At 51.6% G+C, this 15,976-nt stretch overlaps 1 protein-coding gene across 2 annotated transcripts; it reads right to left on the bottom strand.

Annotated features, from left to right (window-relative positions):
* Positions 1-2,975: 2,975 nt before the first annotated feature.
* Positions 2,976-15,976, bottom strand: PLEKHO1 (pleckstrin homology domain containing O1). Of its 2 annotated transcripts, none has more exons than XM_026720226.2 (6): positions 14,989-15,976; positions 14,501-14,647; positions 11,995-12,135; positions 10,977-11,081; positions 9,446-9,547; positions 2,976-9,039 (listed from the first exon to the last, which is right to left on the bottom strand). In XM_026720226.2, exons 1-6 carry the CDS (start codon positions 15,040-15,042, stop codon positions 8,281-8,283), a joined length of 1,308 nt encoding a protein of 435 aa, XP_026576011.2. In that variant the 5' UTR covers positions 15,043-15,976; the 3' UTR covers positions 2,976-8,280. The 2 variants fall into 2 exon arrangements, with proteins under 2 accessions (XP_026576011.2, XP_087770146.1); XM_087914020.1 differs by having other exon boundaries at positions 15,458-15,975.

Genomic DNA, 15,976 nt, shown 5'->3' with positions numbered 1-15,976 from the left:
CCGCCGCGGATTGGCCGGCGGCTGTCGCAGTCTCCCAGCGGCCCCGCCCCCGACCCAATCCCTGCGGGGGAGGGGGAAGAGAGTGAGCGCCTCGCCCCCCTAGAACCGCCGCGGAAGCAGAAAGAGGTCGTGCGACTTCCTCACCCGAAAAGCTCCGTCCCCCCCGCGAGATGAGCGCGTGGGCCAGGCGCCGGCGCCGCCAGGGGGCAGCAGGCGCCCGGAGCTCCTTCCCCCACAGAGCCCGGCAGCTACGCGCGGGGCCTGCGAAGGGGGCGGGGCTACTGCGGCTCCCCTGTCTTATCTCGTCCCGTCCCCCCCACACGGTGGCTGCGGGGGGTTGCTCGAGCGCCCCCCGCCCCATCTGGGAGTTCAGGCCGACCTGAAATTACTTGCTCCGCCCCAAGGATCACTGCATTAGATCAATATTGAATTAGAATAAAAAGATTTAAGAGCGAAAGACTTTAGAGCTCTTTTTCAGTTCCCTTGCGATCTTCTGTATGAAACAGGCACTGGGCTTACCTGGGCATCTATTGCCTTAAAAAAAGACAGAAGCTTCCAGTGTCTAGCATTTAACCAAACTGAGTAAACTTTGTGGCTTAGCATTAAGTTTTTAAGACGACTTGTGTAATTGTGTAGGCACAAAACTAAAATTAGACATTGCATCAATATGCTCCTTGTATGTCCTCTTCCTATGTCTCATGGAGTGTGGGGGGCGGCAATTGGAGCGCAACCAAGGCTAATCAAATAGATAATACAAGATCCAACTATCCAGCTGATCCTCCAGAAGCTGTTATTACTTGCTACCTTGTTCCCCAAAGTCAAAATGTACACCTTTGATTTTGTGTAAACTACACCTGAATATGTAAGAGGATACAGCATAGAAGTTGCTATAGCGATAAAACTAGGAAATGCAACAAAACAAAGAAATCATGCTTTGCTGTATATTTAAATCAGCATCTTCAAATTATGGGGGAACTCAAATCTTTTACCCTCTTGCTTTTGAGAGCTTTCGGGCAAATTTAGTCTCATTTAGAAGCTTTAGAAAATGGAAGCAGCACTGACCTCAAATCAAGGGTCCCTGGGTTTGGCATCCGTTGGGTTTCTTGTCCTTGGCCATCATCCTCATCTCTTCACATTCCAGGCTTCATGCTCAGGGTCTCCCATCAGTTGTAGAACTGCATCCTGTGCCTGTTGCCTCCACCCTACCTGGCCCAGGTGAGATGCCTCTGCTGCCTTTTCACACCCTCCCTGAAAAGAGCAGAGCAGCCAGGGAGGGGCTTAAGAGCGGCAGCACCCCCCCCACACACACACATACACACCTGGAGTTTGTGAACTCTGAAGCCAGTAAAGGGAGCCTAGAAAAGGTTGAGTAAACAAACACGTCCCCATTCCTTATTTTATTGCTCCAAAAGTGGTGCTCAATTATTCTTATCTCCACTGAAAAAGGTTAAGGGGAAAACCTTGTTCTGATTTGCTTCAGTGACCATGTTTGTCCACCTGAGCCATATAGATTTGTCACTAGTAAAGGGCTAAGTTTCAAAGAAAGGATGTCTTCCCCCACTCCCCAAATAATAGCCCTATTTTGTTATTTTCAGGTAAACCCAGACAGGGTTGAGCCTAAGCGTCACTAGATGTAGCAAAATATATATCAGGTACTGTGTCAGTTCCTCCTTCTTTGCCCCTGGAGAGAAACAGGTACGCAACTCTTGAATGCAAAATTAACTTAAACATTGTTAGTTTGATGTTGTGCCATTGCAGTGATGAAGAGGAGGGACCCAATGATTAATTGAAGGAAAACTTCCCCATCAGAATGTTTGTTATCACCCAGTGTGTGAATTCTTTGCCAGTTAAGTTGAATTCTCCCCACATTCAAACTTTGTATCCTTCCCAAAAAGTATCCCTTGTATCCTTTCTGCCTTAGAAAGGAAATGTAGGGTTGGTTGGATTAAGAACAAAAATTAGTAACATTGTACTGGGCTGTGCAGAAGATACATCATCAGGTATTCTACAAATGCCAGGTCAAAACAACTAAATTAATACCTACTGTGAGGTTTTTATGAAGCTATATCCAGAAAGTAATTTAGTATCTTGAAACCTGGGGAAAACAAACTTCCAAAGCATGACTAAATAATAATAAACTGAAGAAGCCAATCTATTTCACAAGCGATATCCAATCAATGGCAGACCCCTCCAGAAAGCAGAATTGAGCAAAAGGCTGATATGTACAGCACAGAAGGGAAGGGAAGGGAAGGCTGACCCCATGAACCGCTCTTGCTCCATCAGCAGTAGGCCCAGGTGGGGAAAAGCAGGGTGTGTGTGTGTGTGTGTGTGAGTCTTCATCCAAGGGGGGTTGCCTGAAACCCGCTTCTCTTAGCTGCTGCTACATCAAGGCAAGGCGTGAGGCTCTCTCTGCCCCCCGCCGACTGGCCTCTCTTTGGGTCTCTGGGAGTCGGGCTGATCAGGTGACCGGAGGGGCTGCGCTTGAGGGGGGCCTCCTCGCTTCCACCTTCCCTTATATGGCTTGAAGCTTGCTGAAGGCGGCTATTGGCTGCTCGGCTAGATACCCTTGAGGAGGAAGACCATTCAAAGGGGGGGAACCAGAAGAAAGGAGGAGAGGAAGCAACGCAGGAGAGCCTCCCAGCCCCAGAGGGACAGGAAACCAGAGCAGAGGGTTTTCAATGGGAGGCTCCCTTTCTGCCCATCCATCAGCGGCCTCTGGTTTCTATCCCCATTAGTCCCGCCTCCTGTCTCTGAAGCCCTCGGAAGGGTGGGGCTGCAGGTGGCACTAGTAGAGGCCACGTGTGCCCACACAAACACAAGTCTGTGAGATCTGGCAGAGCCTCCTTTTTCACACCTTTCATCCAACATGAACGATTCCTAACCTCAATTAAGGCCCCACAGGGGACACACACCCCTTCCCTGAGAATTTAAACTAGCTGTAAGGTGAAGCTGACAAGGCATCTAAAAAAACACTGTTTAAAAACATTCAGTGGTTTTATTTTCATCTTTAGCAGTCTTAAATATCAAACCAGGTAAACAAGAACAGCAGCAAGCTGGAGCAACATGCTGCCCAGACAGCACGCGGGACTTTTAAAAAAAGATTTCACATAAAAATCAGTGCAGAGTCCGGCTTCCTTGGACGAGGCAGGTGCTGAGAAGAGGAGAGAAGAAACAGACACCAGAAACCAAGCCGGCACCTAAATGCAAGTATGCCACAAGTGTCAACTCAGGAAATCAAGGGCAGTTTCGACTTTTAGGTGAGTAAGAGAAAGAAAGAAAAATCCAAAGAGGAGACGTGATAGAGGCTTATACAACTTCACGGATAGCCAAGAGAGAACAACCTTGCTACAAGTAACAGGCTGAGTGGTTATTCAACAAAACTAATGAACGGCCTTTCCATGCAATGCATAACTAGCTCAGGGCACTGACTGGCAGAAGGTTCAGTCACAGCCACTAGCCGGGCGGTACTAAGAAAGGAGCTGGAAAAAAGGCAGGGCAGCTTCTCACAGCAGCAGCAGCAGCAGCAGCAGCAAAGAATGGACCTTCCGCGTGCCCCAGCAGAAGAGCTGCGGGGAAGAGACTCGGAGCGGAAGGGTTGTGCTTGGAGCCAGCGCAAGGGACCCGCCTGGCAGAGGCCAAGCCATGGGCTCCTTGGAGAGGAGAGGGCATCTCTCGGCCGAAGGAGTGCTCCTCCTCCTCCTCTGCTTAAGAAACCCCGAAACTGGCCCTCGGTTACACAAAGGTTATCGTTCACATTTCTGGGAGCTGAAGAAAGTTAGTTCTCTGCCAGCCGTGTTCATTAAGGTCCCCACAGCTTCTGCAGCCCTAGGAGAGAGGAAGCTCCCCACAGACACAGAGCCTTCTAGTTGAGATTTCTCAGGAAGAAAAGCCTTTTACAGGTTTTAATAGGCTTGTACATGCAAGTTATGGTGCCCAGGAGGAGAGAGTGAGAGTGAATAAAGGAAAACAATTTTATTAAGCAGTTTGCATAGATTTCTTTAAAAAATAAATTAGCATCCACTAATTAAATTAGCATTCTGAAACAAACGAAGAGGGGAGTGGGGAGAGGAAGGGGAAAGGAAATAGGTGACACTAAAGCATTTTCTCTTAGATTGTGTTCTCTGCCTCAGTATAAATACATTAGTAAATGCCAAGACATTGATAGATATCAAAGGATTTCACAGTTCTGGAGGTGGAAGCAACATTGCACTATTTGTGCCAATCCAAGAGTGCATGCAGTTTTACGCAGGTTGCACCAGTGAGCTTTTGCACGGGGATTGCATGTTGGAGGTGGGGCCACTGCACATGCATTGGTGACTTTTGCAGGAGACACTTACAGAAGTTGCACCTACCCACAGCCACATATGGGCTGGGAAAGGGATGTCTCTGTTTTGCCACGCTTTCCCCACTTAGGAAACACAAGCTGCTGCGCCAAACTCCCTCACTTCCTCTCACGGGGCCCCATTTAAGGCTTCCATGGTGGCATCTGTTGCTCCCAAGCTGTGACTTTGTGTATGGGAGAGTTGCGGGACTGATTCATCAGGCCTCTCTGTTCTGGACACAGAAGCTTATGCCAATGCCCAGCCAATAATTGCCAAAGAACACACTGCATAAAGACTCCTCCAAAAATGCAATAATTAGCTTGGACCCTGGGAAGTTGGAGGAGGAACAAAACGTAGCCAGAATCTGGAACTTGTTTTCCCACTTGTGTTCATATAACAAATCCCCAAGAAAAAGGAAACAAAAGTAAATGACTTACAAGCAGTAACGCAATCAAGGTATCAAATTAGGGCTGCCATAATCCAGAGCAGCACAAGATGGCAGCAAGAAGCTAATTTTCCATCTCTTTCTGCTGCCATCTAGCGGTTTCCAGATATCTGCACTTCGGGTTAGTCTTCCCCAGAAATAAAAAAAGATCGAGCCTGGAACTTTGAGAATAGATGCACAACACCTGTTCAAGCCTAGCCCTGAATCCTCTGAAACTGTGTGAGGCGGTGTAGCAAAGAAAAGCGAGTGTTACTCCTACGGAGGGTTAGCTAACCTATGTGTGGGAGGGAAAACCCCTGAGGAGGAGGAGGAGAGAGGAAGCCACACCTTTTTAAAAGGGAGCTATTTCCAAGTCAGCTCAGACCTGAAGAAAAGAACTAAAGGCTGTTTCTAGAGTAAATCCTGTCCTGGCTAAAACGACAAATCAAAATTATGGAAAGTAGCTTTCAAGGCACGCGGGCTAAAGAGAGCTGGAGCACCCCCTGCATCAGGGGGGCCCTCTCGATCCAATCTCCTGGCTCAGAGCAATGACAGTTGCCGCCAAGGGGAAGCTGTGAGGGAACCAGGCCTGCTCTCACCTGGCGCTTCAGAAGGGGAGCTTCTACCCTGAGCCGTCCACTCAGCACAAAGGCTAACCTGGTCACCAGCAGCAGATAACCTGCCCTGGAAATTCAAAATGATGGCAGCAGGTCAACCCTACGAATCTGAAGGGAGCGAAATATGCCGAGTGCCCTCCAACGCAAATATACATCAGCAACGGTGGTGTCCGTTGGCAGGCCTTCAAAAAAAATAAGACCAAACCTACAGGCAGCCCTTGGTGTTGTTTACTTTGGAACAGTAGAAACACACTCTAAAATAATATATTGCTATAAGACCAACTTCATCTCTAACATGCCAAAAACATTATCCCACAAGCTTGCAGCAAAGAACAGCTGCTTGCACCCATGTGAAATACCGCCTTAGAGACGTGTTCAACTCCTTCCAACCTCCTAATTAGCACTTCTTCTTTTATCACTGTCTTTTTATGCATTTTCATGCTCTGTTCCCCGATGAATAATATTTCATTCCTGTATCGCTTATAAGCTTATAGTCTGAACCATGTATTTGTACTGTCTGAACAGACTATTGTCTTTTAGCTTTTTAAGCCACTTAGATTTGCTTGACTGAGGCAGCATAAAAGCAGATACAATCAGTCAATCAATCAATTCTAAGCAAAAGTTCCTATAGGGACTAATGGCTCACCCAGCGCTTCAATTGCTCTTTCATCTCCTGAGAAATGCTGACATGTGCTAGTGAGCCCTTTACAATTTTTTGTACATGGTAATGGTTGCACTTTCTTTCAGGAAAAAAAATGCTGTAAGGATTACTTTCATTGGTTTTGTTATAGTTATTTATGGTCCCAATCCTTTCCAGGGAAAAGAAAGTGCAAGGAAAAAATTCTTTGGTAGGGCTAATTATTTATTTCCATATTTCTCTATTGCCCTAACTAAACCTAACAAGCTTCTTGTCCCTTTTTAATTTTATTGAGCTATATGCGAATTTTGACTTTGTGCACCTGCCTTTTACCTGTTACAGAATCAGGATGTGAATCTGACTTCTGAATGTGGTTACTCCCTAAGAAAACTCAGGGGGATGTAAAATGAACACAAAGGTCACTTCCACCCTAAAAGGCTGTGTCATAAGTTTGGAGAAAGAAGAGAAGGGAAAATAAATTTCTCAACTTCTCTTAAAAAAGGGAAAGGAGGGCACCTGAGGCCAATTGGAAAGTCTTATTGTGAAGCATCCATTTCCAATCCTCTTTCTCGAGGGATGATTCTGGAAGAGTCACATGGGCATCATTCTCTCTTAAGCCTGAGCAGAAAGAGCCACCCATGGAAACACCAAGAATGGGACTCTTCTTCTTGGCCAGCTCCACCCGTGGGGGACCCAAGTGGGCCTGCTTAGCGGAGTGGGGATCCGCCAAGACATGAAGGAACCTGAGATGCAACCTGTGCCAGGTCTTCACTTCCCGACTCTCAGCTGAAGCAGCATGAGGAGGACAGAGGCCGCAGGGAGGCAGATTGCAAGGGGACACTCTATTGCCTTAAGCAGTGAGCGGTGACCGCAGAACAGGGGAGCGGTGTGATTCTCTCAAGCCCTTTCCACTGTGAGGTCTGGCTGGCTGGACAAATCCTATGGACCTCAACCCTCCTTGCTGGGGCTTCCCTGAACACAGGAACCGATGGCCCCGACTTTAACCGGAGAAAAGCCCTTCCAACTACCAAGACACTCTCCACAGGCGAACCGTTTTGCAAATAAACAGAGAGTAATGGCCACATTCAGTAGATGCTTCCTCTTGAGTTCCTCCTGTCCAACACAGTGTCCGCTGTGCTTCAGTATCAATGACAGAAACAGGAAACAGGAAAGAGGACGGGGTTTACTGGTCAACGGGGCAAGGCAGTGGCTGATGGAGCAAACCGAACACGGGACCCATCTCTTCTGATGCTGCAGAAAATACGCTCCCATCACCAGAGCGGGAATGAGACTTGGCTCAAAGGGACAAGGTGCCTCTGAACCTTCACACAGGCAGCCGAAGGGGCGGGCCCAGTCTGAGCTAATGAAATCAAGGGCTTCTCCCAAAGGGGCGATGGATTGGCACGGGTGGCCACGAAATGCTTCCGGCTACTCTTCTCCCGCTGTACTGAAAGGACAAGAAGATGACGCGGCATCACACGTTCTGCCAGCAAGCGAAGGCGCAGGATGCTTGCCGTGCTTTCTGAGCAGGGGCTGCCGGGTCTGCTCACGGGTTGCGAGGTCCGAAGGCCAGAGGCGGGGCTGAGGAAAGCGACGGGGGAGAGGGAGCAAAGCCACAAGGACAACCTGCCGAGCCCGTAAGGGGAACGATGTTATGGAGCCCCTAAACTTTAAGGCCCTGGGCCAGAACTGCCTGGGATCAAGGGCAGAAGATGCTTCCCTGGTTCCAGTCAAGGACTTGGACCCGAGCAGGGGAATAGCCCTTCTGAGTGGCAGAGCAGCCACGGAGGACCCAGGGGGACCCAGGAGAGACCCTGATGAGGAGGCCACGTCCCCCAGGAGCCTGAGGTGCAATCCACGCCTCCTGGTGCTTGGAAGGGTGGCGCACCCAACAGGCTTCATGGCTCAGAAACCAGAAATCTTGCTTGGAAAGAGGCTCACTGAGAAATCCACCGGGGCCAAAAAAGAACACCACCCTGTTTCTGAAAAACTACGTTCCAAGATGCCGCCTCTAAGTTGCTGCCCTTTGGGGGCTACAGACACAAAGGATACATGGAAATGGGCTGCCTGGAAGTTGGAAGAGAGGAATGGGTGACAAAGAAATGTGGGGGAAGGGAGGGAAAAAACTGAGCTGGTGAGGAGTAAGGATCGAGTAACAGTCAGAACCCGGGAAGCATTAAATGCTACCAATTCCAGCAGCACATCCGCTCCCCACTTCCTGCACCCTCCTAGCTGCCCCGTGCCCTGTTTTTCCTAGAGGTCGCCCCCCACTGCTTGCCTTCACATCAGGCTCCTCCTGTACTGAGGCAGCAGCAGACTCTGGGCGGGCGCAGGCCGTGAGAGCCGCAGCTGCTGATAGAGGTTCCTCAGTTCTCTCACCTCCTGCAGCACTTTCTGGGCTTGGCTCCAGTTGGAGGAGGCCTCACCCAGCAGCCTCTGGATCTCCTGCAAGGTGGCCGCCGAGTCCAGCTTGGGCGAGGAGGGGGCACAGGTGGGGGGGGCAGCCAAGGCCGAACCGAGCTCCTGTGCCTTTTGCGCCTCTCCCCCGTAGCCCCTCGCTTCCGTCAGCAGGCCCTGCGTCTTCTCCAGCTGCAAGGCCACCAGCTCCTGTATCCTGGCCAGTGGCTCAGGCCCAGGGGAAGCCGCTTGGTCCTTGAGGCCGGTCCACAGGGACGCCTGCCTGGCTGAGGAAGAGTCCCAGCAGCAGAGGATTTCTTCCATAGAGGCACATTTGTTCTTCTCCAAGGGAGAGAGCTTCTTGGGGACCTGAGGGGTGTACATGGTCCCTTTGCCAAAGGCCGCCCTGCGAGCTGAGAACTTCTCCCCAGGCACGTTCTTCTTCCGTGGGAGGCTCTTGCTCTTCTCCGCGTCGTTGACGTTCTCTGAACCTGAGCGCCTTCGGCCAGGGGTGAAAGGGGGAGCGGATTTGTCTAGATCCACCTGGAAACTCTTCTCGCAGGTGTCATGGTCTACTGGGGAGGCCTCCTCCTCCTGGATCAAGTCCAGGGTCAGCATCCCGTCAGAGGTTGAGGTAGATGCCTGCAAAGGCAGGGAAAGTATGGGAGTGGAGAGCCAGTGTGAAAAAACGGCGCAAACCCTAGGGCGCAAAGAATCATGGAAAACGGATTTTGACACAAAACTAGATCTTGGTACTAGTTTACGTATCTCGTTGCCTGGCTGTTCAGCTCCAGCAAGGCCCAGCTGAATCAACTGAGTTGGCGTAGCCTTCCTGGGGCCGTCCAGCCTTTGGTGACTCGAAAAGCGTCGTGAGAGGAAAGGCGGACCCATCCCAGCCCCACCCCCACCCCGCCCCACCCCGCCTGCCTCCCCTCTCTTGGGAGAAAAGCAGAGAGGCATGCAGCTATCCGAAGGGGCAGCAGCGGCAGCAGCTCGGGCGGCTTTGCTGGCTGAAGGGGAGTCTGCTCCCTTCCTCCCCTGCACTCACCACGGCCATCAAGTGGCCCCTGGTCGGAGGCCGCCTGGAGTGCTGGATCTTCGCTCTGTTCCGTGTGGGATGGGCGAGAAAGCTGTCCTCCTCCACGGTCACCTGGAAAGGCCCACCAACAACCACAGCGTGAGGCATACAACCCACCTGCTGCCACTAACTGGAGGTTACTTGATACATCGTGCGAATGGCTTAACTCCCAGGGGAAATAGTTTCCCATCGACCCATCTCTATATCCAACAGTTCAGACCGCAGCTCTCCGGCATATTCCTCCCAATCAGCTGACATATTGCTATGGGAAGGGAAGTAAAGGCTACCTCCTCTGGTAGAGGGCCCAGACTCAAATAAAGAGCATTTCATTGGGTAATTGGCGAGTTCCCTATGCGGCAAGAAGAACAATTAAAAGTATCCCTGAATAAAAGCAAGAACTTGCATCTCCAAACCATATTCTCCCCATCTACTTTATCCTCTCTTAAGCCATCAGTTGCCCGGGGTGGGGGTGGGGGTGGGCCTCTTCCCTCCCCGTTCAGGCCAGGGATCCTGCTGGTCCACCCTGGCCCCTCCGCTCCCCCCACCTCATGTCCACCCCCCATCCTCGCTCTTTGGCTCCGAGACTGTAAAGAATCGGGGGGACGTATTCCAAGGCAGCTACAGGTCTGTTTCGGTTGTTTTCCACTTGTGACTCTTTCATTTGAACCCACAAGAGAAACAATCAAGAGGGAACCCAGCCCGGCTTTGCTTCCCTCTCTGCCTTGAACAACCCTTAACATGATCTTTCTCACCTCACAGATCTTTCTCCGTTTTGACAGGAAAAACAAGGACCCCTCCTATTCTTCTGCCCCTCCTCTACAGACCATAAGGGGTTCCTGATGACCCCTTTTCTAAATTTACCCCCCCCCACAAATCTACTCCATTGCCCTCTGTTGTCCCCTCCCCCCTTTATTTTCCCTGCCCCCAGTTTTACTTTAGACAGAAAACCGTTCACAGATCCGAACAGGGCCTCCTCTTACGGCACAAGGAGCATCTCCCTAGTCATAAATCTCTGCAGGAACATCCCTGCGCCTCTCTTCTCTCTCCTGTCTGGCTGCAAACCTGGTGATAGGATTATTGCCGGATTAAAGAAAGGGGAAATCTCTCCTTTGCTTTCTTTACAGAAGAGTGAGATCCCGAATGAACTAAAAAGTGACTGATGTTCCTCATCATGTAAGATGGATCACGAGGAGCAGGGAAGTCGACTCGGACCTCCTGCCACCTTTAACCGGGACACTTGAGAATGGTCCCCCTTTCAAGAAATGAGACCCAAAGCAAGCAGGGCCTTTGCCCTGTCCCGCAAAAGAACAGGGAAGAAAAACCAGTCTGGGTGAGCTGCACCTGCCACAAACGATTCCCACGACTGCAAGCAAACAAAAGGGTTGGGGTCTCTCTCCTGCACAGCTTTGAGCTCCTCCTACCCTGCCCCAGATGCAGACTTTGGAAAGGTCCACTCAGCCTGTGGGTGAGGAGAGACCCACTCAAGAGCCAGGCTGCTCACCTCGTCCAAGATGCGGTTCTTGGCTCGGATGATGGCAGAGTTGAGCACATTGATCCAGGATTCCTTTTCTTCGGGGCTCACGGCCAGGAAGACGAGATTGGGTGCCTGAGAGAGATGGAGGCGTCATCGGCAACCAAGGAGACACTTACCCGTCTCACTTGGCTCTGCTGTCCTTCATAAACTCGGTCCAAGACAACATCTGGCAACATTTGCAGCTCTGGGTTGAAGGAGGAAACAATGACCTCCTCTCCATTGCTGCCTTACAATAGCCTGCAGCCGCTTCTCCCGGACATCCATGGTGTGTGTGTGTGTGTGTGTGTGTGTGTGTGTGTGTGGCACTGGGACTGCAGTGCCTGAGGGCAATGGGAGCCTGCCAGGACCAAGGCACCTGCCACTTTTTGTGAGGTGGGCAGCCAGATCAATACGACGCATAGATAGATAGAACAAAATAGATTGGGGGACCCAGAGAGGAAGGCTGCTCTAAGCAGGGACCTGGTGGCCTGCAAGACCCAGAAAAAAAACAGTGCGGCGCCTCCTCCTCCTCCTCCTCAGAAGCTGGGACTGGCTAGCCCCAAGGCCGATGGTCCGGGAGTGAGATCAAGGGGAGCAAGTCGCCTGAAGGTCCCAGGTGGGCCTTGGGCTGCATCGCTTCACAAGCCTCCAGGCGAAGCTGCTGCGAACAGACCCCTTTCTAATCAGGGGAAATGCTATCGAAATCCCTACTGATGGCCCAAGAAGCAGAAGAAACAGCCAGGCTGCCTCGGTCTGAACAGCAGGCACCACTGGGGGAGGGAAAGGAAAACCCGGTTCAGCCCTCCAGTCCAGGGTTACCTGCTGCTGCGTCACTCCCTGAAGAAGCTGCTGCTGCCACCGCCGCCGCCGCCGCCATTGGGCTCAGCCAGCAGCTGCTCTCCTGCAGGCTTCCTGGGCTGCCCACCCACAGGCAGAACCCTTGGTCCCTCAAGCAAGGGCTGGGCTGCTCAGCCAGAAGGCAGGCCGGGGGGGGGGGGAAGCTTACGGTGTTGCCGGGCTCCTTGGAGTGGGCGAGGGAGAACTTGCTATAGTTTTTTTTGCTTCTGCTTTTGGACTTCCTGAGCTCCTCACACTTCTCGTAATCGTTCAAGTCAAACACCTCCTGGATATTTTTCTCATCTCGGAGCTGCGGACAAACAGATCACAGGTTTACAAGGGCAGACCCCCACCAAGGAGATCGAGAACACAGGCATGAAAACGGACTCTTCCCCCCATTGAGTTTGGAGAGCCCCTCCATCGCCACAGAACACCGGGAAGTTTTTCTTGGCCGGGACAACCTTCTTACCTTCTTAGCAACAAATCCTACAGATTTGCCACTGGGGAAAAGGAACCTAATTTCTCAGAACACTAATTAACCTAGGAAGGATAAATGACAGGGAATCTGAGCTGCCTGCCTAGTAAGGTTTAATGGGATTCGAGCTGGTATCAAGTTTGTATTAACTAAAAGTTTCAAGAAGAGCCGTGTTGAGTCACGCGGGCTGCATCACAGACAGCACCGCTATGCTGGCAGAGGCCCTGCCTCTTCCTGGGCAAGAATGAAGGGGAGGACACTTCTTCCCAGAGTGGTGATCATTAGTTAAAAACAATGAGCATTTTCCCCTTTTGTTTTTCAGAGTAAAAGCAAAAATTAAAATTTCCCCTCTAAAGAAGCTCTTGTTCTGCCTCCAGTTGTGCTGCGCAAAATTCCCTCCAGAGTCCTGCACAGGGCACCCGCGAGGGGGTAAGAGGGGCCGCTCCAGGTAGCCTGGGGAGAATCAGATCCACCCCAGGCTGCACACAGACCGGTAGGAGCTCAGCCTCCCCTCCCCCCCCCAGCTCCCTTCCAGCTGATCGGGCGGGAGGCCTGCTATCCAATGACTTGCAACCGGAGCCATCTTGGGTCATCACCTCCCCGCATGGCTAATGCCACCTTCCTTTTCCTACCAGACAAGCCGTTGTTCAGGTTCAGGGTAATTAAATGCTGGAGTGTCTCTTTTGTGAAATCTAAGCAATTTCTTTGACTTTGACCCCAGCTCAGGAGTTTAGGTTCGCCCGGATATTACGAGTATGATAAATAACGGGTAACAAACAATGTAAGTGAATAATAATATTAGCTCATCGGCATCTCTTGTCCCACAGGCCACTCAGCCGCTCTTTCGCCTCCATTCATTGATGGTGCATCCCAGGGCGCTTACATCAAAACAGGAGGCTGGGAGTGGGTGGGTGGGAGCGGGGAAAGAGGACTGATCCATTCCCTTAAATGTGTGAAGCTGAATAAACGGGAACAATGAGGGGAAAAAACAACTAATTTCTGGATCTGCCGGGAAGGACAGATCTGAAGGAAGCAGCCTTTGCTTCCTCCTCATCTGGAATTAGGATGATGTGAAACTTCCAAACGATATTTGAGCACCAAAAGTTTGTATTAGAAAGTGACTATTGCAAAGAACAAATAGCAACACAAACCTAACGTCAGGGAACAAGTTTTTAAGCAACAGATATTCACATCTCCAAGGCCATTCGTTTTCATAAGAGCCAGTGGAAAAATAATAATTTGCATGTAGCCTGTACTTTCCCCCAAAGCCACCAAACAGAGAAATCCTAAAAACAAATATGCAATGCCAGAAAAGGCGGAATGAAGGCAAAAGGCCCGTCCCTTTTGGTCAACCACCATGGAAACCCTCCCAAACTTTCAGGGAGGAAGGGGAGAAGAGAAACCGGGGGGGAGGGGGGCGGGTCCTCTGGCAGCTGAGACAGCCGACCGGCCTTGCTCCAGTTCCTTTCAGGCGAGCCTGCTGAGGGATCTGGGATGGTTCTTGGCCAGAGCCCAGCCGAGTCTGCAGCCTGTAAAGGCTCGGCTCTTTCCGCAGGTGGCTACGGGGCTCTTGTAGCAGCAGCCCAGCCCCAGAGTTGGCAACCAGAACAACCCCCTGCTCCAAACGGTGTCCAAACCCTACACGGCGCCCACGTGCCAGGGCAGGGACTGCCTCCTAGGTGCTGAGCACCAGCCAGCCAGTTCAGACAAAAAACAACATTTGAGGAGAAGGAAGCAACTGACCAGCCGGGGGAGCTAAGCCCAAGCCCTTCCTCCTGCCTGTGGGCCTCCCAGGGCTGAGGGGAGGCCACGAAACGCCTCCCAGGGCTGAGGGCAGTCCATCGCTCCCTGACCCCCCACCCCCCACCCCGGGCTCACGATGTCTCCTTGCCGGTTCCAGCCTGGGCCACGAGACCTGAACCCCAGGAATCAGCTCCTGGCAGGTTCTGGCCAGGTCAGGGTCAAAGGGGCATTTTGCCAATGAATTTGCCATCAAGCTTTGAGGGGCAATGAAAGGAAAGTGAAGCCGCCTCTTCCGCCTCAACTCCCCCTTTCATCAACCAACTACCAAATGAGCAGAATCTGAGCGGAAGAATCACATAATTCAGACCCCCAAACTGCAGGTTGTGGGGGGGGGGGGAGGAGAAAGCAAAGCGAAGGCTCGGCTAAAGAAGCAGGATATGAGCAACCTCTTACCAACCTCCTTCTCTGAGATGTAAAGTTGGTCACCCTTCAGCACCACAAACCGATTTTTCCAAATCTCTCGAAAAATGCCTTTCCCACAGAATTTCCGGACCCAGCCCACCTTCTCGGGCTGCAGCAGTTGCTGGTTCCCCTCCTGGAACCCCTGCAATCCACAAATAAAGGGAACAAGGGAGGGGGAGACAAGCGGGGGGGAGGAGGAGGGCGGGAGAGAAGCGGTTAAGAGGAGGATGGGGGTGTCTCTGGCCTGCCCCCTGCCAGCACCTTTCCCCTGGCTCAGAAAGCTCTCCCGTGTCCCCCCTGTCCCCCGTTCCCCCCGCTGGCCCCGTCCTTTCCCCAAAGCTTCCCAAAGCACCTGGGAACTGCGCCCCTAGATCAGCCTGACAGGAGAGTGGTGGCTTTTCAAAAAAAAACACTACCACAATTACAAAGGAGACAAAATGATGTAAGGCGAATAAATAAATAGAATGAAAACGACGCTGCCACCTGCTTTCTGTGAGAAGTAGGCTGGGATCCATCTGCTCGTGGCCCAGTCAGCATTTCATAATCGCGATGGTGGAGCCTGCTCTCTCAGAGATTCAGACTAAAACCGTATCTATGTTTCGCAAGCAAATGTTTTCCAATTTCTCTCTACGTTTCTAATCTCTCTCTCTTCATCTAGGGAAGTGAAAAGGAAATCCACACCAATAACACGAGGCATGCTTCTAAATTAATGCAAACAGAGCCTTAATAATGGAGACCCTCCGCTTGGCGATGGCATCGCTGGAAAGGCTGAATGATCGGAAAGCAAAGACAAGTAGATTCTGGGGTGGGGGGAAGGAAGGGCAGGAAAGTTGGAACAAGACTGAGGACCCCCATCGCCCACAGACCCAACAGAGAAAGTGGACAATAAACAATGCCAGGAAAAGGCCCGGGGGGTGGGGGGCGGGCTACCCAGAAAGCAGAAGAGACTCACCCGTTTAGCCGAATTGGTTTTTTTCATCATTCCTCAATGCAGCTGTCCAGAAGAGGGAGAAGGGGGAAGGGGGAGAGAGAGTATGCTGGGAGGGGGGAGGGGGGGGCAGAAAAAAAAAACAAAAAACGGAGTGGGTCGTTGCCGGGCAGAGAACTGAAAATCTGTGCCGTTATTGGGAAGGGGGGGAAAAACGAATCTCTCCGCCTTAAGGGAAGCGCAAGGGAGTTCCCATGACCTGGAGGCAGAATTTGCCCCTGCGATGCCCACGCATCTCTGCAGGCAGAGGGACCCCCAGAAACCCCCTCCCCTGCTCAGTCTTCTCCTCCTCCTCCTCCTCCTCCTCCTCCTCCTCTTCCTTTCTCTCGCCTGGGCATGGAGGGACAGGGTTCGCCTGGGCTCCACAGCACCACCTATAGCCAAACAAGCCGTGACGTTTTCACAAGGAAAGAGGCAGACGAAGCTGGGAGGAGGGAGGGAGGGAGGGAGGGAGGGAAAGAGACCCCTTTGTGTCAGTTGGCG

Source organism: Pseudonaja textilis, chromosome 16 (genome assembly GCF_049901715.1).
Source record: "Pseudonaja textilis isolate UNSWEBS1 chromosome 16, rPseTex1.2, whole genome shotgun sequence".
In the NCBI taxonomy this organism is placed as follows: domain Eukaryota; kingdom Metazoa; phylum Chordata; class Lepidosauria; order Squamata; family Elapidae; genus Pseudonaja; species Pseudonaja textilis.
This window is presented reverse-complemented; position numbering and strand designations above follow the sequence as displayed.

Bases quoted from the DNA above. Each gene is read 5' to 3' on its own strand.
- PLEKHO1 (XM_026720226.2), bottom strand. From the start codon at position 15,042: ATGCTGACTGGGCCACGAGCAGATGGATCCCAGCCTACTTCTCACAGA. The intron at 11,082-11,994 runs GTAAGCTTCCCC...CATCTCTCTCAG, and splicing joins CCAAGGAGCCCGGCAACACC to GCACCCAATCTCGTCTTCCT. The intron at 9,548-10,976 runs GTGAGCAGCCTG...GGGCCTTTCCAG, and splicing joins AGAACCGCATCTTGGACGAG to GTGACCGTGGAGGAGGACAG.